Genomic DNA, 20,747 nt, shown 5'->3' on the forward strand with positions numbered 1-20,747 from the left:
TCTCTGTTTGAAGAGGAGAGAGGAGAAGGACGGCAGCCTTTCTCTCTCACTCTCTTTGAACCCTGCTAAAGCCCTACCGGTCTCCGTTCTCCGACGATCGGATCGAGCAGTTCCTCGAATCCATTCGGGATGGAACTCTGCAAGAACTGGAGGCGGGGGAGGAGCAGCCCCCCAAACGGCGTCAAGGTATGGATTGTCCTGGGGATCACCGTCGCCGGCGTGCTCATCCTCGCCGAGGCCACCCGCCGACGGAGGCGCATGTCGAGGGGCGTGCCGCGCCGTGTCGAGTTCTTCGGCGCCTTCGTCGAGCGGTTCGAGCTGGCCCCCTCCCCCCAGCCGCCTCCCCCTGCAGCTCGCCACCCCCTCGCCGACCTCAAGTTCGCCGTAAGCGACAAGTCGGTCGCCTTTCTTATTTGTCTGCCTCGATCATCTCCTTCTTCTGTTTCCCAGCAAAATATTTTTTCTTTTGTTTGAGTCCTGCAGTTTTGAGATCAACGGTTATGTTGCTGGGTACGGGAATCCGGATTGGAAGAGGACGCATGAGCCTGCTAGCCAGACGGCGGTGGTGGTCTCGGCGCTTCTGGAGCGTGGAGCAACGTGCGTCGGGAGGACTGTCATGGATGAATTTGCATTCGGGTCAGCATTCTCGATAGAATGATAGCTTTCTTTCCCCTTACTGTTTTGCTGGTTTATCAGCTATAAGTTCTTTGGCATGCTAAGTGATTGCAAAGGGGGTTTCTCTTTTCAAGTATATGTTTCTTTTTCTGCTTCAAGAGTCTAATAACTAATATGCATATCGAGGAAAAACCAAAAGTTTGTGTAGATTTATTTGTGCACGGAGTGGATAGTGCGATTAAAAAAATACAGTGCAAATATGAGTCATTAATGCTGTTCAAAGAGAACTAGTGGTTATATGCATTTGTTTTGATCTTTGTGTTCCTTTCATGCAGAATTTTTCTTTTAATAAAAGTTTGGAAAACACATGAATCTGCTCACTCTAGCACTAGTTGATATATCTCTTTGGAGATCTGCAAATAAGGTTTCGGAGGCATCTAAGTTGCTCACTCTAGCAAGTGTAGGACATCTGTGACCAACGGTCAATGTTAAATGCAAGCGATAAAGGTCTCATGAACATAGAGAAGAGGAGTAGCAGATGAGACTTTGGGTAAAGAACTTGCTGAACATAGCTTAGAAACATGGTTTTTTACATTGAAACTTGAAAAGACTGTTGTGTTGGTTGATTCCCCAATTTTCCCTTTTGTGGTTCTAGTGAATTTTATGAGATGATATTTTTTGTGGCAATAAAAAAGCTCTTATGATTATAAACCATCTACGAGAAACTAATATAGCGTGATCAGTTGCAGACTGCAAAACCAAAAGGTTGTTTGTTGCATTCTACATAATCATTAGTTTTGCCTTCTCATGTGGCTAATAAGTAAAATGGTCCATGTGGATGATACAAATTTTGGGTTGGTACACTTGTTATAGTCTTTATATATCTGGTAATGCCTGGTCAATCTGCTTTTATGTTGTAACAGTGGAACAGGAGATAACTTGCCCTATGGTACCCCAATTAACTGCTTTTATGTTATAACAGTGTAACAGGAGATAACTTGCACTATGGTGCCCCATTTAACCCAGAATTGCCATCTCTGGTCCCTGGAGGATCATCCAGTGGTTCTGCTGTGGCTGTTGCTGCTGACCTTGTTGACTTTGCTCTTGGTATGTGAGTGATTCATGATTAAAACCATGTACCATTATATTAGTTCATAGTTTCTCAAAGACTCAAACTGTGCCAAAATGTTGGCCAGCGCACTCATCATTTATCTCTTGCATATTCTTTTGCTTAATGCCTCATTAGTTCATGTATTGGTTGTACAGCTGCATCACTTAGGCATGATTAATTTGCTATATTAAATACTCCCATCTTTTTATTGTCATCTTTCATCCTCAGATGTTGCTTACGGCCTGGTTAGAAATTTTTCTTTGTTATTTTTATGTGAGAATTAGTGCTCAAGTTTTTATCTGCTCCTGTTACTACTTCAGAAATCATTTGTGACCCTTCTTAATGCAAATGCTTCTGTAGGATTCAGCTCATTCCTGATTACCAATTACCATTTGATTTTTGCCTTGAAACTTCCATCGCTCACATACATCTGACAGTGAATGCATAATTATTTAGTTGCAGCTTTATGCTTTTTTGTTTGACTTGAGAGAGATTGGTAGTTGAAATCAGGTAAAATTTTATGGCATTTTAGGGTGACTGCATGTTCCCATGCACTTCGTGTCTCATGGTTTTTTAGTAAAGGGGCATTATAGATGCCTTGTTTTTCATGGGTTCTTTTTCTTAATTTGCAGCTTTGATGCTAAACTAACTGTTGCAGATATGTCATTTCTGTATCTGTGATAATGCTCTTGATCCTGTTCTTCTAGTAGCATTTCCTAATTTATTGCTTACTTGTTGTAAAGAAAATTATTTTATTCTGCTCTTTCATTTTAAATTCAAATTGCTTGATGAGGCTTATGGTTTTATAGGTACTGACACCATTGGAGGCATGAGAATTCCTGCATCATTTTGTGGAATTTTTGGATTTAAACCCTCTCATGGAACTATATCTAACATTGGGGTGTTAACAAACTCACAGAGTTTAGATACTATTGGTATGTCTTTGTGAACTTGTTAGCTCTTTTTTCTGTTTGACTCGCAAATTGAGAAGCACGACATGGTTTTGCAAGCATTTTATCTATCATATGTTTTTCTTCAAGAAGATTGGCAAAGTGCTTTATGTATCTGGACTTATTCAGAATTAAAATTTATTTATGATGCTAATGTAAAAAAATATCTGGAAAAGGCATTTGTTATTTAGTGTTATGACTGTCATTTGTAGTTGTTAGATCTTTATATAACATAGTTAGAAGCTGTCTGTAGTTTCCTGTGGTAATCCAAGTGCATTGTCTTGAAGAGCAAGAATTCAATTTGTTTGACACTGGTACTCTGTAAATAAGAGGGCATAAGTTCTGGATCTCTGCTTTTTGTTGTCTGAAGTATTTAAGAACAAATTCATAAAATATGCAATTACTGCATCAGAGTTTTTCTTCATTATTCTTTATGATTTATGTCCATGTCAGCATAGGTCTTCCCTCTCTGCCTAGACCTTTCTGAGACATTGAAGACGACTATGCTACTGCAGCTGCCACATAGCTTTGTTGGACATCCACATTTATCTTTCTGTTATTTCATGGCATGGCTAATTGATGAGTTGGCATTGGTACTTTACTTCCCCTAATAAACTTCTTTTTCTCATCCTTCCACTATGATAGTGGATACAGATACAGGGTAGAGACGGCATGTAATCGATATGCTATTACATCAAATCTTATAAGAAGATATATACAACATCTATATGGCAAAAGGAAAAAGAAGTATAGTGTTGCATATGATAGAACTTGACATCTGCAATAGATGGTATTATATAAATTTATCATGAAAGGGAATAGGTAATTAACTTGCATTCATAACCCATTCATCATTGAAAAATATTTTACAGCATAATTCTTTATGAATGTAGAGAAGATAGCAAGAACATATGATTAATGAAGTTAAATCATTATTTAAAACTAGATAATTGTAATCTGATTCTTTATAAAACAATATATAAGCAGTTTATATATTGTTTTAAACTAAATAATTTATCCATCTTATCTACAAAAAACAGTCCATATCCAATAAAACAAAATTCTCCCAATTAAATATCGGCAAACATATCCTACATATCATGGATCTTTATCAATAGTTTAAAGAATGGATACTCTAAGTGAGTATGAGACACAAACAGAAGTATACTACAAGAAGCATATCCTAGATGTATAAAAAATGGATATGTTATTCAACTAAAAGTATTCGTGCCCCACAGTCCTTATGTTTGCTGCATCAATCTTGTAAAATGCCATCCCCCTAGGCAATGTCATGACATGCCAAAATATCGCAGGCTGCTGTAAAGTTTTATTTATTGTGCCTTGAGACAAAAGAGTGTTGACTCTTGGAATCTGCTGTCACTACTTATGGGTATCACAGTCTGTTGTCTTAACATCATTAAATCCATGTACCATCTAAAACAGCTAAAAAGAATATTGTGCAATCAAAGTGCAGTAAAGGGCACTGATGTTGGAAGAAATTAAGAGCTTTTAATCATTCAAGGTAACCATAGAAGAAGGTTACCATATTCCATTTTACCTGCTTATGTGAATTGTAAAATCTAGAAACACTAATCATGTCACTAAGTAATGATGTAATATGTAATCAGAAAAAAACATATCTGAATATTTCATTGGATGGTTGGACTTATCATTGCACCCATGCAAACAAAGCTTTGATTTTCTTCTGCTTTGCTGGGATATTTTCTCTTGTGATATAATGAGCCAGCTGCAAGATTTGCAATTCTGTTTTTTTTCCCCACATTTATATGATTTTTTTTCTGACTTTTATTCAAAAGTTGTTACCTCTTGGTACTTCTATTTTGGAGAATTTTGGTTCTCCAAAATGTATGCAAAATATATATATTTTTTTTATCACCTGTATGAGCAAAGAGGTCTTTCCCATAGAATGGAGTGTCTTAATATGTCTACATGCATTAAATGGAAAATGTTTTGTCATCACGTTAGTAATTTTGGGTTTTTATACTCTTCATCCTAATCCCTTTCACCTTATTGTTTGTTATCTGCTGTACAAATTTCAAAGTTCCTTCTCTATTCACTGACTTGGAATCTGTATCAGGATGGTTTGCACGGGATCCATCTATCCTTCATTGTGTTGGGCATATATTACTGCAAGCATCTGCAATGGGACCAAAAAGGACCAGGCGGTTTATATTAGCTGATGATTGCTTTCAGATTTTAAGGGTTCCTAAGCATAAAACGGTGCAAGTTTTAGGCAAAGCTGTTGAAAATTTGTCTGGCTGTAAGCCATTATGGCTTTAAGTTTGCTGGTTCTGATAGAAAAAAATGATACTCATTTCATAATCACATGATTGTGATAAACAACTCATGCATGCTTTTGATTAGAAAATCATTTGCTATTTTGTGCAGACCAGCCTTTGAAGCATATGAATATCAGTCAGTATATCGCTACAAATGTATTGAGCTTGAAGGAATTTGTCAAGTCATCCACAAAAATGCAACATGGACAATCTACTTTGAGGGCAATTTCTTTAGCTATGGTTTTGCTCCAAAGGTAAGTCGGTAATGTTTAATACAGTACACCATAACTCAATTTCATAAAATGGTTTGTTCTTGACTCTACCCCATCTGGATCTATTTGTGTATTATTAACACAAATATCTTCTGTCCACCTTTTTTTTTTCTTCTCTTTTACCGTCACTGATGGGTATCCAGTAGGCAGAACCCTACATCATGTCACATAGACCATATAATTTTGAAGATGGATAATATGGTCTAGTATGGACTAACATGATCTGCTGTGTGCATTAAATTTCCATATTAAGCTACTAGTTATAACACTGGAAATGCCTTGTTGTTCAGACATGAAGATGATATGATCCTTATCCTTGTAATTGTGTATGCTTTCATGATTATTCTTTATTAATTATGTCTCTGGCATGTTATTCATGTTTTTCTGATGAGGAAAGGAACTAGGTAGTTTTCTGTCTCAGTTTTCTTAGGGAGTAGTATATAAATAATGAGACATCATCAACACTTTGATGCAACTGTTTGTCAGCAGCTAGTTGTGAATTGGGGCTTTCTCGTCTGACATATCATTCACCTTTCCAGATATGAATTCAAAACAAACCATGAGGATTGGTTTAATACAACAAAGCCCAGAATCGGTATAGATATTTCCTCTCAAGTTCTTGCAGCTGTGAACTCCACACAGGATAACATCAAGTCTTTGTATAAAATGCGTTTAGAACTGAGAAGTGCATTGAACAAACTTTTGAAGGTACTTTTCTGGTATTTGATATAGCAGTATTGTATATCATAACTTGATTATACTAGTGAATCTTGTCATTCTTCATTTGCTGTACTCTAAATATTGTGCTATTGTTTCTTTTTGTTGATGAATTAAATATTCTTCTATGTAATATTAGTACATCTCAGACAGGGAAATATGACATGTCTCCTGTACTAACTGATTGACGGATGCTTGGAATTTTGGTGATCGAAAAATAGGTTTCTGATGTGGATTTAATTATTTATTGCACTTCTTGGTTTCACTACTTGGTCAGAGTATTCTGTCAGACCGCAAATGTTCTCTTGCAACTGTTGTAAAGTACTTATACAACCTAGCTTTTGTGGATTCTTTTATGGTCCACAAGGATCCAGTCCTGTATGCCTCTTATGGTTCTATTATTTTTGCTAATGATATCATTTTTTTACATCTTCTCAAGGATAATAAACCTAGGATGTTTGTAGCTTATTCTAATTCTAAATCCCCATGGCTACCATGTGAACTCACCTCGCTGTAACTTACTCATAACCTGGAAGAGCATCTACATCTGTTCCACTTTGAAGAAGTTTGGGTTCTTCTGGTAGAAATGTGACAATATTAAAGGTTCTGTATGTGCTAGAAGATGCTAACAATTTGAAATTGTGCTTCCAGCGTGTACACCTATATACATTATGCATTAAAAAAGTTGGCATCCTCGATGATTAATATTTATTTAATATATATTCCTTTTACAAGGGAAAATGTCTTTTTTACTTAGATGTACTTATTTGTGCTGTCATGGAAAAAAAAGAAGAAGAAAAAATTGCATACTTTTTCAGTTCAGCTAGGTTCCATTTACTTGAATCCTTGATTGTGGAGTCAAATTATTATTTTGGTATTCCACATAAGCACACTTCTTTCCTACCTTCAGTATTGCTGACCCAATTATAGTTTCCACCTTTTTGCTTATTATTGCACATTGCTTCCTACTTATTTCTTTCTGCTATTGTTTATTTTGTTCTGATTATGACTTTTTGTTGTCTTTTATGTGTTCTCCAGTAATATTGTATACTTTTGCAGGATGATGGAATTTTGGTAATTCCAACAGTCACAGAATTTCCTTTTAAACGTGATTCTAGGAAGAAGATAACTCCTGATATTGAAGATCATCTACATGCATTACTGAGCATTGCTGGGATGTCTGGCTGTTGTCAGGTAGTTGATTGCATTTCTTTTGTAGTTTATAATAGTTCAAATAAGTTTTGAAATGTACAAGTGATTAAGTCATGATAGTTCTTGTTGGCTGCTCTGCAACTTTAACACTACATTTAAAAAAAAAAATTGCAGATCACAGTCCCTTTAGGAAAGCATGAGAGCTATCCCATTTCTATATCATATATAGCAGCACATGGAGCAGATAAATTTCTTCTTGATACTGTTTTGGATATGTATTCGTCTCTCCAAGAACAGATTACAATTGCATCCAACTTGGTGCCAACACCTGATACCAATGGGGACATGGATGCATCAGAAATATTGAAAGAAAAGGTATTTTTTGCCTTTTACTATATGCTGAATCTAGGTGGAATCTGGTATTAGTGATGGTTTGTAGTTTCTATTGGAAATTTTGAACATGACTAGATCATATGCATGTTTTGCTTGCCTCTCTGGTCCTTGGAGTCTATCATGCTTATTACTGTAGTTTCATAAATGTGATAATCTCTTGTGGAGTTTTATACGTCTTTTAAACCTCAATGTAGATGTTTGGAGATATCTGTTCTTTAATTCCGTTGTTTGTCTAACCCTCTCTTTGTTTGGATTCTTTGTGAACCTTGATAACTGTAGAGTTAAATAGTGTGGTTACATGTTCCAAAACTTCTTAAATTTGTTTACCACATAGTAGGAGGAATTAAAAGGTATTATTAGGTCTTCAGATTTTCCAATCTGTTATAGTGATCTTTCAGTTCATGTCATTAATGTTGCAACACATACCCTATCCTGATCAATAAGGGATCTTGACATGCACCTCTTTTTCTCATTTCCAATCGTGGTTCATTTAAACTTTAACTCAATTTAATCAGTGAGATTCTTAGTTGTCTTTGCTTTCACCTTTTGCCTTCTATTAGTCAGTGAGATTCTTAGTTGTCTTTGCTTTCACCTTTTGCCTTCTATTAGCACAGTTAAATTTATATGCTGTAAGGGGCCCTAGGGTATTGAGACAATAAAAGCCTCTTCTGGATATTTTGCCATACAAATCAAACCTTTCCACAGTTAACAATCACCAATGTGAGAAAAGATGTGGTTTAATTTTCCCTACCCTAAGATCCAAAAAGCTTGATCCGTGTTATGCCAGAAGTTAGTAAATTAGGGTTTAATTGACTTCTAAAGGATTGTGTTTTCTTGACAGCCTCATTTAGTCCTTCAATTACTATAATGCTCTTCCATATGGTTAAAGACACTACAGCAACTTTCCTCGCATATTGACAGTCTCATAGCCACTTTGATCAATCTGGAGCCAAGTATCAGATAAAAAGCAAGATACCTGATCTAAAATCTTCATCAACAGTTATCTAAGGCCAAAGTCTGCAAGGTTCAGATGAACCACAGAATTTATTATTTGGATCAGTTCAAATTGATCAAGTCAGTTGGATCGAATTATGTGTAATCAGTTTCTTTTTTTAAATCTGCTACCTTTCTGTTTCTGATGAAATGACTGGAAAGAAGTTTGGATCATCCAGAAATTACCTGGAAACTGACATTCTGCTGAAAATCAGTTGGAAATCAATTTGGATCAGCCAGGCGGGATCATTGGCCAATCTCAATCTTGATTGATTGGAGTAAATCACTCTGCGTATCCTGAAAACTGTCTCAGATAGACCTTGCCATTGAGATATGTTGGCAAAGAAGACATATCATGAATTGATATCTACTCCATTACTTCTTTCCTATCATTTTCAAGTTATGGTTGTAGTTTGTCAGGAGATAAGTATAAATATTTGATAACATGCCCCACATTTCCAATAGAAATTCAACGTGAGGTTATATAAGGCTTTTTCTCTGCCTGTTGAGATTTAAGAATAACATTTGAATTTTCAAAAAAATTCTATCACAAATAAAATATGGTCCTACTGATGTAATAGGGAAATGCTGCATACAAGGGAACACAGTGGAACAAGGCTGTTAGCTTCTACTCTGAAGCTATTAAACTGAACAATGCAAATGCAATATATTACTGCAACAGGGCAGCAGCTTATCTGAAACTGGCTTGGTATGTTATATATTGTACTATTCTTGATTGATTCATCAGTATGAAGCATTCAGTTTGACAACTTTGTCACAGTTTCCAGCAGGCTGAAGCAGATTGCAGCCAGGCTCTTTTGTTGGATAAGAAGGTGAGAATGCCGTTAAAAGAGTGTTTCCTTAACCTTCTATGTGTATTTAAACTTTCGTGAATCCTTTAAATTATTTACTATTAACTTTCCCATTGCACTTATGAATTTCTTTCCTTCACAAACTATGAGCTGTTCTTACATCTAATGCCTAATGCTGGATGGCTTCGCCACCTAATTTGTGGTTAAGTGACTGAGAAATAATCTGTCAAAGGAAAGATTGAATATAATCCAGAAGGATAATTTACCAAGTGCTAGGCATATGAATGCATATAATATGAATAGTAGTTGATACGAGTGAATTTTATAGGTGCCTTTTTGAAGTTGAATGCTACAGGCTCTTTGCTGATCAACTCTTTCTTGCCTGTTCTGATGAATGATTTCCAGAAAATTGCAGGCATGTCACTAGGATGACAAGTGTATTTTAGTCTTTGTAGATTTTTTCCATCAAAGAGAGAGGAAAGGTCTATTTTTAAGATCTCTGTTTGGTTATCAGAGCCATGGTTGCCACCTTGGTTTTTCCATGTGCAATCACTGCTAGAAGAACTACTTTAAACTTTCTCACCTTACTAGAATGTGCCAGCTATTGTCCTAGACAAGCGGAGCTTTGGGAATCCTGTAGTGCGTGCACAGAGTGTTGGGGATTTTGTTCAGATCTCTAAGGTAATGATTTCATATGCCATTAGTGTTGATTTATGTCATACAACATGCTACCAGCATGAGGCATGATACCATCCTATGTCTAGGCACCGCATTGGGCTATCATATAGGCCGTGTCTACTAGCGTATACCCATGTTGATTTGTGCTTGTTGGCACATACCATTTCAGCACATATGCAGCAAAATTGCATTCCAATTTGCCACAAAATCAAAAAATCTTGCTCTAATGTGTATCAATTGAGAAAAACTATCTTTGCTGGACAAATGTGCATCGTATGTAGGTGATTTATTTGATATTCTATCTTTAGCTTCAAGGTTTCTCATATTGACAATTACAACTTAACTTAGATGGTGATGCAACTTCAATGATTTTGTTGAGTTATTTCTCCAAATTTTGTGGGTGTTTATCTCCTGTTGACTGTTCCTTGATCTTACTTTAATTTTCTTTTCATGCAAAAACTAATGAAGCTGAATAGATGGTCTCATAGCAAAATTTTTTGCATGCAAGAGTTGCTTAGTCTAGATTTATAAGAATATTTTTGTAGTTAGAGATCAGTGATTTAAAAAGCATTAGGCGTCAAAAAACTCAAGGTCCCAAAATGTTCGAGGCAAAACAAGGTGCTTTGAAATATTAAAATATAAAAAATAATAATAATTATTTAAATAAAAATATGATATTAAATCAAATATATACTATTAACAATATATTACTTACTGTTAATAGTAGTAGAGGGAAAGAAAATAATTGTTAAAAGTAATAGAGGGGGATAAAAGAGTCAAAGGAAGCGGTGAGAAGCTGGCAGTAATAGCGGTGGAGGATTAGTTTAAGACAGCTACGGTAGCGCTGTGAACGATAGCAGCGACAACGGTGGAAGATGTGGATAGCGATAGCGGCAGCGATGGAAGCTATGGACAGTAGTAGCGGCAACGATGGAAGCTACAGACGATAGCAGCAGCAGCGCCAACAGCGGCAGAAGCTCCAGAGGTCGTTCGTCGGTGGCGGAGGAACCTGCGGTCCTCTCCCTCGACAATGGAAGGAACTATACACAAAGCGACAGCGGAAGAAGCTATGCGCTCTTGCTAGGTCGTCGAACTTGTCTATCGTCGACAAAGGAAGGCTCTGTCCGCTGCATTTGCAGCGAAGGCAATGGCAGAAAGCGTCGGCAATGGAGGTAGAAGCAGCGCTAGGGTTGGCTCGAGGTCACGCAGGCGTGAAGGGTGGGGTAAGAAATTGCATTATTGAACCAAACCAGGTAAAAGTTTGGTTCGATTCACTTATTTGAATCGGATGCTCGCCCGAAGCGCCCGACGCCTGGGTTTTGGCGAGCACCCAAGTGGCGCCTTATTGAACCGCGCTACCTGGTCCACGCATGAGACGCTCACCCGAACACCTATTTAAATCACTGTTAGAGATACTGCTTTGTCTCTAATAGTCTAACATCTCTTTATTTCAACTGAACAAAGAAGTCCGGGGACAGATGTGGCTCTAAATATATATGACAAAGATAGACAGTTTGGACTTTTAGATGTTGGTAAATCCTTGCATTTGTTTTCTGATTTTAAAGTTAGCCAGACTACTGACTTTGTACCTAAACATAGTTTTTCTCTTGGTATCTAGTGAATATTTTAAACAGTTCTGAATTTTATGTGGTATTTTATTATTGCTGATATTTTAACTATAAGCCTCTAGCATTTCCTACTTCTCAACGATTTCTGTAGCTTTAATATGACTCAATAAACCTCTGCTTTTTTTACTGAAAAAAGGTTAGTATTGTTTTCTAACTGACTTCATGTTTTGTCATTAGAATGTAAAAGCATATTTGAGGCGAGGAACTGCCAGGGAAATGCTCTTGTGTTATAAAGAAGCTCTTGAAGGTGAGTGCCTAATGTTACCATCGTCTTCGAGACTAAAATTCATTTTTGTCAATTGTGTTCTTATCCGTTCTTGCAAACATTATTAGCCTTTGGCAACTTCTGAATTGTTGCGTCCATTGTTATTGAGGGCTGTAGAAACGACCTCATGCAATCATGCCTTAATGTTTGCATTCACTTGACATATTTTGAGCCCAAACGGTAGTAAACGTACTGTAACTGGCATGTCTTGGTTATAGAAACTGTTATTGTTAAGCAAGATTGTATGTTGAACATGAAAAAGATGTCTTACATGCAACACTTCGCGTTAATGCCAAATAAATAAAAAAAAGGAAATAACTTGCAGTTTACCTGAAACCTCCAGATCTGTTACATTTAACGATTTCATTCTCCTGTTTGGTTTTGTCTTGGTTTCTGTTTGCCTTTCATCTAACCATTTATTGATTTCTAACATACGAGTAAATCAGATTCTTTGAAGAAATTTTGATCTGAAAGATTGTGATTCATTGTAATCTTCCAAAGGCTTTCTTTTGTTTCTGTTTTCTTGAGTGCTTATTAGAGTTGATGAAGGTACTGATGATTAACTTCATCTCAAATCTGATTTGGCTGTTGCAAAATGCATAAATGCTTCCTATATTTAGATGACTTGGTCCCTAGACAACACAATGCACCTCTTTATGAATTGAACCTATCATAAAGTATTCTTTAACAAAAAATCTTGAAATGCATCTCCCAGTGTTGACATGGAGAGATAATACAAGTTGTTTACATATTCAAGTTGCTCGATGACCGACACTACTGAAAATCTTTCACCCCACCTCAGAAGAAGGGTTTTTATGTTCATGAATCATGGAGTTGACCAATAGTATTGTATAGCAACAAGACTAGTCTGTCAGACTTTGCTTTTGTATGATTTAATAAAGAAGCTTTGATATATTGATCGTATCTGAAACTAAGATTTACGGAAGACTAATGAAGATTGCAAAAATAAGAATATTTTCTTGGAATTTGTTACCATTGATATAGTGTTAATGATAAAGTCAAACACTGGTTTGTAGAAGTAAAGCCATAAATTAATTGTGATGAGTATCTGAAACTAAAGATCTATGAATAAAATTGCTCCCCCGCAGAAGCTTGCTTTAATGACTAATGACAACTTCTCCTTTTGGATTTGTCGTCTATATAGATTTTAAGCATGCCTTGGTTCTGGAACCACAAAACAAGGATGCCGTTGATGCAGAGAAGAGATTAAGAAAACTGATGGCCTGAAGTCATGCTCAACAACCACTCCTGGAAGCGAGAAGCATGAAGCTCATCAGAAGGCCGAAAAGTGTTTTGGACATCCCGAAAATGATCCAGTTTTTGGTAAGCTCTTAATGCGTGTCTCGGCAATAAAGGCCTTTGCGTCAAGTTATTACCATCTATCATAAGCATTAACATAATTTTGTTTCAAAAAAAAATTGCTATAGTTTTTTGCAAAAAAAATGTGCGCTGTAATCATGAAACTGTACTGTAGAGTTACAAATACCACATTGTGATCTCACTGAGGTTTAACATTATATTTTTCCTGCAAATTCAATTCGCAGAACACAATCAACTTTTCTTGGAGCATTCATCACGGTCATGCTCAGACACAATTAACTTCATGAGCATTTATCAAGGTCGCAGGTTAATATAGAATTAATTATGAATGCATATTGGATATGGATTAATTATGGATCTTAAATGCATGGTGATAAAAGCTCCCATAGCAGTCTGGTGATGGTTTTGTCTGCCTCTCCAGTGTTGTGAATACCATACGCAGCCAAAGGAGAATAGAGGTCGAAGGGATAGAGAGGAGCACGAGAATCATATGAATAAGAACCACAAGATCTGGTATGAAGAGAAGCATGGAAGGAGAAGGGAGATGGATGGATAAAAGAGAGGAGCACGAGAAGCGTAAGGAAGAAGAGTTGAAAGTTAGCGAACCACCTGCGGTCCTACGACGAGAGCCACTTGAGGGGGATTGAAATATGAATGTTAGTGCTATTTCGAAATGATATACAAGTTTAGTAATTTAATTGCAATTCACACTCACTAAATTAATATTTCGACGTGATATACGAGTATAATTTAATGTACATGAGGAACCCACAAATTAGAGGGGAAATATTAGACACTGGTGCTTAAGGTGAAGATACGCATGAGTAATGATAGCGATAAAACTAGTTGAATTTTTTGTTACATCCAAATAACATAATTCTAACTTTACATACATTACTTATGTAATAATATACTAATCAATCCGGATACCTCAACAAATAGAAGTAGTCCGACAAAAATGGTGGAGTAAACGCTTGATTTTTAGAACCAATCAAATAATCTACGATCGAAACAAATGGACAAAAGCATGGCATACAAATCTTATCGCTATGTCTCTCTACACGAAGCACGGAGCCGATTGCCTTCCTCTAACTATGATGGAAGCAAAACCCGTTCCTTCGCAACGAGTTGCACGAAACAGCAGCAGTAGGTAGGTACTCTTCTTAATCAGCGAGCTTCCTTCGGATCGACGATGCAGCCATTTTAGCCCACAGCAGTAGCAACTCTTTCGTCTCCTCCGCCTCATCATCCATCTGTTTCACCTCTCCGTGGCCTCTTCCATTGTTGACAGACCAGAGACACGGAGGAGAATCTTCATCCAATGCACCCATCTCCTTCTTCTTCTTCTTCTTTCCAGCATCCATCTGATCGACGTAGTCTGCACCTGCCATGGCTAGAGCCTCAAGCGAAGTGCCCTTCTTCTTCTTCTTCTTCTTCTTCTTCTTCTTCGTCTTCGTCTTCTCGTCATCCATCGGTTTGTCTTCTTCATGGTCGATAGCTAAGAGATATGGAGGAATCTCTTCGTCCAATGTGTCGAAGTCTATAGCACTATCCTCGTAGTCTGCACCTGCCATTGCTAGAGCTTCAAGTGATGCACCCATCCCCCCCCCCTTCTTGAGCACTGTCTGAGATGGATACGACATGATATTCCATGGGTCTTTATAGCCAAAGATCACGTGTACGGGTGTAGGTCAAAATTATCCCAGTCCAATTTGTACAGAAGCCGATCGACGGTGCAGAGGTGAAGAAGTCTCAGGATGTCCTCAGACCGGGAAGCTTCAACTCCATTGCAAGCTCGTGAAGCCTGTGATGAGCCACTAGGTGTATTCACGCACATGAACAGCAAAACATTCGGGGAGGAGTTGTCTGACTCGGGAAATGACGCTCCTACGTGGAATGCCTTCTGAGCTCGCCATGCACCACACGTGCATCGGAAGGAGGAAGACTAACGATTACAGTAAGACGCTCCATCGCCTACGTATCTCATCATGGTGATGAGGTGCCAGTCAACCCGCAATGGCTTCGTGAAACCTGTGATCGGTCAGCCACTCGTCGTCGGAGTGCTCGGTAAAACTTGTGGAAGAGTTGGAACGACCGACGTGGGGAAGAGGACGACGGCAAGTTAAGTGACTCATGCAGAAGGTGAGCTCTCCTGCCGCTGTGTGGACGTCGTCGCTCGTGACATCACTGCTGCCGTACTTTTGCGTGCGAAATTTTTGTTGCCTTCGTTTTCCCACCCAAAAAAACAAATGATAGAGCTGTAATGTTTTAGAGTTTCTTTTGGAGGAAGAAAAAACCTTTATTTTTGGACTTTTCTCTCGAGAAATATTTTCATGTTTCCAAAGACCAATCTTTATTTGTCGTAATCCTTGAAACCTCACTCGATGATGAAACGAAATCGATCTAATTCATCTTATTTTTTGAATAGACACTCAGTATATGCTTACATTATAACTAACATATAAGTCTCTATATTTGATTGTTTTGATTCCTAAATTAATAATGATACCTATTTAGAATTATTTGAAATGATTTCTATTGAATTTTTAGCCCGTTTGACTTAAATGTTTGACTTTGCATATTTTACTTATTTTTATGCAATTGACTGATAATGGTTGCATCCAATTTGTTATTTTTCCTGTTTAATTGCCTAAAGTCACAAGCTTCTAAACCTGTCAGTGATCAAGCTTTCAATGTTATTAGTCATTTCAGAAAGTGTTATTTCAGCTTGAATCTCAAAAGGAAAAATCTTGCATTTTGATACCTTTTTCCATGTTGAAGAATTCTATAGGAGCAACAATTTGCCACAACACTGGCAACTCAGTAACTTAATGGTGTTTTTCTTACGATTGACACACAGTTAACAATAACCAAATTTCATTGATTGATGCATCCAATCAAATTTTCTAAATCAAAGATGAAAGAAAATAAAAGATGATCACATTTAAAATTCATATACTACAGAGGCTACCCAACAGAAGAATCAGCATCTCTCTTGCTGGTCCACATCCCAATCCTAGAAAGAAACTAGGTTCATGTGCAGCACAAGGTAATCTGTAAAGAGAAGAGATAGAGAATTGAGTATTTTCCCATTCATGGCATCTGTTTAGATTTTGCTACAAATAATTGGAGAGACCTCCATATTTGATCGGCTGGACCTCAGTACAAACATATATTTATGAGCATTTTCACTGAACAATACAGCTCATTTTGCACCATACACAACTCCTTACGGATTAGAGGGATTCGACATATTGAGTCCAGACATTTTAAAGTATAAAATTGTACAACACACACTCAATATAGATTTTAGTGGTTCTAAAATGCACCGGCAGAAGAGTACCATTGACGCCATGGAGTTTCTTGAAGCGGCAAGCAACAGTCATGGAGATGGAGGCCATTCAAAGCCAGCAGAGGCATCACTAAAACCACATCCATAGAACCTGACTTCCAACCCCTCTAGTCGTTGCTCATCATTCCAAATACCATCATCATCACTTTCTCCATCATAGATATTGATCCCATCGTCGATGAAATCCCAGGAGTATATAGAAGAATCAGAGTAGTCAGAGCAATCTTCCCAGAAGCTCCGCTCGTAGGAGTCTGTGACATGTGGTCCCAATACCTTCAATCTGGGATGGCACTCCTTTATGTACTTCTCATCAAGCTTGACATCCCAACACCCTCTTAGGTCCAAGAACTCAAGATCCCTGCACCGCGAGAGAATATCAAGGACCCCTGTTGTAGTCAAGACCAGGTAGGCCATCTCCAACCGACGCAGCTTGGGCATTGTATTGGCAATGGCATAGGCCTCTTCGTCTTGGCAGACCTTGTCTTTCACTTCTATTGGATGCATCCTACGCCGCAGCCCAACAAGGAATTTGCAATTCCTACCAAAAGCTTCTAGCGCATGGGCACCTATCTTTCCACAGTAGCTCACATCCAGGAAAGTGATATTCGACAACCTCGGGGCAACTCGTTCTACTATTGAGTCACTTATTTCACTCCTTGGCAACTCCAATCTCTGAAGAGAATCAGCACTGGCAAAACAAAAAAAGGAAAAAAAAAGCCATGAATGCAAGAAAAAAGGTTAACCATAAGAAACAAAAAACAAAAAACAGCAAAACCTAAATAAAGCCCTTTTCTTTTCTCTTTTTTACTATTTTCCATGTTTGTCTCTCTTAATACCAGAGTTTGGAATTAAAAAAAAGAAAAATAAGGAAACAAAAGAATTTACAGACCAAAGAGATGAGACACAAATTTCCAATTTAGTATCATCACATTTATTAGTTTCCATTGATGAACCCCAGTGACTACCTGATCATTGTTTCCTATTGTAATCAAATGCTATAATGGCCTGTTGTGTGAGGCGTGGGCTATTAAGAGGGGATAGTGAAGGCTTTGGATCTGGAGTTCCTAGCCTGATTGTGGAAACGGATTCAAAAGCTAGTATCGATATTTTGACGAGGCATGCGACACCGCCTTGGAGTATTGCTGTGGTGTAACAGAACATTCACCCTCTAACAAGGCATTTTTTTGGAGTGTTCTTTCGTCCATATTTGGCGTGAGGGCAATCATCCGGCAAACTGGCTCGCCAACTTTGTTAGAAACTCTTCTTTTGGTTGTAACTGGCAGAAGGTAAAGAGGGTTTCCGTCCCGATCTAGATTTTTTGGTTTGTAGTGATGCAAACGGAGATGGTTGTATTGAACAATGCTAAGTTTTGATTTATAAATCTTTCCTTTCTTGGAAAAAAAATGCTATAATGATTTCTTTTTGCATTAAAAGCCTCAAGGTAAACAACAAATTTAGCAAGCAACTATAATCTAATAAACAATTTTAAAACAAAAGGATTTTTACATAATAGGCATATATCAGTGATTTAAAAAGTACTAGGCGCCAAGATCCCAAAATGCCCGAGGCGCTAGGCACCAAGTTAACAGCAACGGCGACGGAGAATTAGTTTAAGAGCTACAACGGTGCTGTAAACGACAACAACGACAATGGCGGAAGTTGCAAACAACAAAAATGGTAGCAGCGGAAGTTGCGGACAACAATAACGACAACAACAGAAGCTACGGATAGTAGCAGCGACAATGGCGGAAGCTCCAAAGGGCGTTCGCCGATGGCGGAGAAACCTGCGGCCCTCTCCCTCTATAGTGGAAGGAATTGCACATGGAGCGACAGCGAAAGAGGAAGGCTCGGTCCACTGCGTTTGGCAATGGCAAAAAGCATCGACGGCAAAGGCAGAAGCAGCTAGGGTTGGCTCGAGGTTGCGCAGGCATGAAATGTGGCTTTTAAGGGTAAGAAACTGCGTTAAAAGTCTGGTTCGATTCGCTTATTTGAACCGGGCCCTCGCCCGAAGCGCTCGATGCCTGGGTTCAGGTAAGCGCCCAGGCGACGCCTCATTGAAGTGTGCCACCTGGTCCACACACGAGACACACGGGCCTCGCCTCGCCTCACGCAAGCTTGAAAGATTCGTTATGGATGTATGTGCCAGGAATAGCTGTAAAATATTAACCATACTTCCAAAAGTTTCAGGATCGGTACATGAATCTTTTCTAGCATTGATTGTTGAGGTGACATTACAATTTATCATTTTCACGACAAGTAACCTACTTAGTACACATGATGTGATGCCCAATAAATACAAATGTATGGATCTTTCCAAGAATTTCAGATTACGATTCACACTTCTGATATCAATATTCAGAATGTCTAAAAATATTTAGTTATCTACACAAAGAAATATCAAGGGATATTCTACAAATAAACTTTCTGTTAAGATCCTCGAAACCTCAACCCGCAGCTATGTTCTACCAATTCTATGAGTCCTTGACCAAATTATGAAGTTATGTGGCCACAAATAGAAAGAAAATGCTAAGTATGTGAGATGTCGATCTTAAACTATAACAAAATAGGCAATCTCATGAGCCAATTCAAAGAGTTTTGAGGAAGAGATAATTGAAGAAATGCAACCCACACACTACTTACTGGTCAGCAATGAAGGTAAACATGGATTCAGTATGAAGCCCAGAGATGCTAAGCCGGCGAAAGGAACCACAGCTTCGAGTTACAAGCATCTGAAGCATTTGATCTAGCTGTTCGGGTTTGCACCGCAGGCTCCATTCCTCTATGTCAATCTCTTGCCAGCAGTAAGGCCCCAAAACCACCCTGCACCAAGATTTGCATACCCTGGGCACCTTAGTCAAAATCTCTTGCAATGAGAGGTTGCTGAAGATTAACCCTAGAGCATCAGGAATCAGCTCTTCCCAGGCTCTGAAGTCACTGCAATCTGCCATCCTGTGAGCAAAGAAAGAGAATCAACGTAAATCTCTGCTCAAACACGCAGATTAAAATAATGTGTACTAACAATACCAAGAAATTCCACCCACAAGTATGAACTCAAAATGTTGCAGAGCAAATCAAGAACTAGAAAACCAAGGGAAAAAAATGTTCTTTGAATCAATTGGATGTGATATATAAGCTCATGAGAAGAAATTAAATATTAAAAAATAAAAGAATTTGGAGAACGAAAACCATATAGGAAAAGTGATTCAAAAGGTGAGATCCAAATTATGGATCAAGATGGAAATGCTATATAGCAAAAGAAAGTGTCCCATCATTGTACAATGGTTCGCCTGGAAAGCTTTGAACCAGCAACCACTAACTCGAAATCAAGATGAAAAATATGGTTAATGGGAAGAGTCGAAGGAGAAAACAGATGCAATTCTCTACCTCCAACACTGGCCCCTGTTCACCCGCAAAAGAGAAAGCAAAAAACCCCTCTTTTAACGAAAAAAAAGGACTAATATAAGGACCTAGTTGAAGAATCCACTATGAAAATGAAGCAGGCCGAGAGATCAAGAACCCTAAATTCCAAGAACAAGGACGAATAACTTCTGCTAACTAAAAGCCATCATCTTGAGTCAAAAACGCCGCTCCAGACGACGAAATCAAGATAATAAAAGGCGAGAGATCCAAATATATGAGAATATGAATCAAAGAATTGCGTCATTGATCTCAAATCAATTCACGCGCACCGACCAACAAATCACATAAAAGAGAAAAATAGGGCGAGGACGGGGAACCACCACCCAGACGCGGCTGTTACTTCCAGCGCAAGAGAAGCCGCTCCCGAATCCCAATCACCAAAAGAAGACAACAGCCTCAGTGAAGAACAGTGCGAGATATACTGCAAATAATGGCATTCACAGTACGAGGGGACAACATGGGTGACAATGCCTCGTGCTTTAGGTCGTCTCTAGGAGAAAATAATGGCATTCGGAACCAGCAGACACGGGAACGGCGGATTGGAGATGGACGAAGCACCAACGAAGAGCAAAAAGAAACTATTTTGACGGGTCTTCGAAACAGGAGAGGCGACAGAGGGGGAGGGAATTCTCACCAAAGCCCGAAGAGACGCGGAAAACTACAGCAATCTGCAAAAGACGCACGCAAGAAACCCTTTTATCTCGACGTTGTGCGATCAATTATTTGCTTCGTTCTCCGCACCAGAAGT

At 38.3% G+C, this 20,747-nt stretch overlaps 2 protein-coding genes across 6 annotated transcripts; one reads left to right on the forward strand and one right to left on the reverse strand.

The window, feature by feature from the left end:
• LOC135583578 (outer envelope protein 64, mitochondrial-like) lies at positions 1–13,866 on the forward strand. Of its 4 annotated transcripts, XR_010501178.1 has the most exons (15): positions 1–395; positions 484–636; positions 1,598–1,722; positions 2,536–2,661; positions 4,775–4,957; positions 5,086–5,230; positions 5,788–5,956; positions 7,025–7,159; positions 7,292–7,492; positions 9,085–9,212; positions 9,285–9,336; positions 11,799–11,868; positions 13,052–13,230; positions 13,452–13,533; positions 13,649–13,866. XR_010501178.1 is itself a non-coding variant. In XM_065167346.1 (13 exons), exons 1-13 carry the CDS (start codon positions 130–132, stop codon positions 13,132–13,134), a joined length of 1,836 nt encoding a protein of 611 aa, XP_065023418.1. In that variant the 5' UTR covers positions 1–129; the 3' UTR covers positions 13,135–13,445. The 4 variants fall into 4 exon arrangements, 2 of the variants coding, with proteins under 2 accessions (XP_065023418.1, XP_065023419.1); XR_010501179.1 differs by lacking the exons at positions 13,452–13,533; positions 13,649–13,866 and having other exon boundaries at positions 9,295–9,336; positions 13,052–13,118; XM_065167346.1 differs by lacking the exons at positions 13,452–13,533; positions 13,649–13,866 and having other exon boundaries at positions 13,052–13,445.
• A 2,431-nt stretch (positions 13,867–16,297) lies between these two features.
• LOC103997959 (F-box protein FBW2) lies at positions 16,298–20,720 on the reverse strand. 2 transcript variants are annotated; one of them, XM_009419307.3, is made up of 3 exons: positions 20,634–20,720; positions 19,220–19,528; positions 16,298–17,267 (listed from the first exon to the last, which is right to left on the reverse strand). In XM_009419307.3, the coding sequence occupies exons 2-3, from the start codon at positions 19,525–19,527 to the stop codon at positions 16,610–16,612; spliced, it is 966 nt and encodes a 321-aa protein (XP_009417582.2). In that variant the 5' UTR covers position 19,528; positions 20,634–20,720; the 3' UTR covers positions 16,298–16,609. The 2 variants fall into 2 exon arrangements, with proteins under 2 accessions (XP_009417582.2, XP_009417583.2); XM_009419308.3 differs by having other exon boundaries at positions 20,320–20,677.
• Between the last annotated feature and the right edge of the window lie 27 nt (positions 20,721–20,747).

This window comes from Musa acuminata, chromosome BXJ3-9 (assembly GCF_036884655.1).
Source record: "Musa acuminata AAA Group cultivar baxijiao chromosome BXJ3-9, Cavendish_Baxijiao_AAA, whole genome shotgun sequence".
Lineage (NCBI taxonomy): Eukaryota > Viridiplantae > Streptophyta > Magnoliopsida > Zingiberales > Musaceae > Musa > Musa acuminata.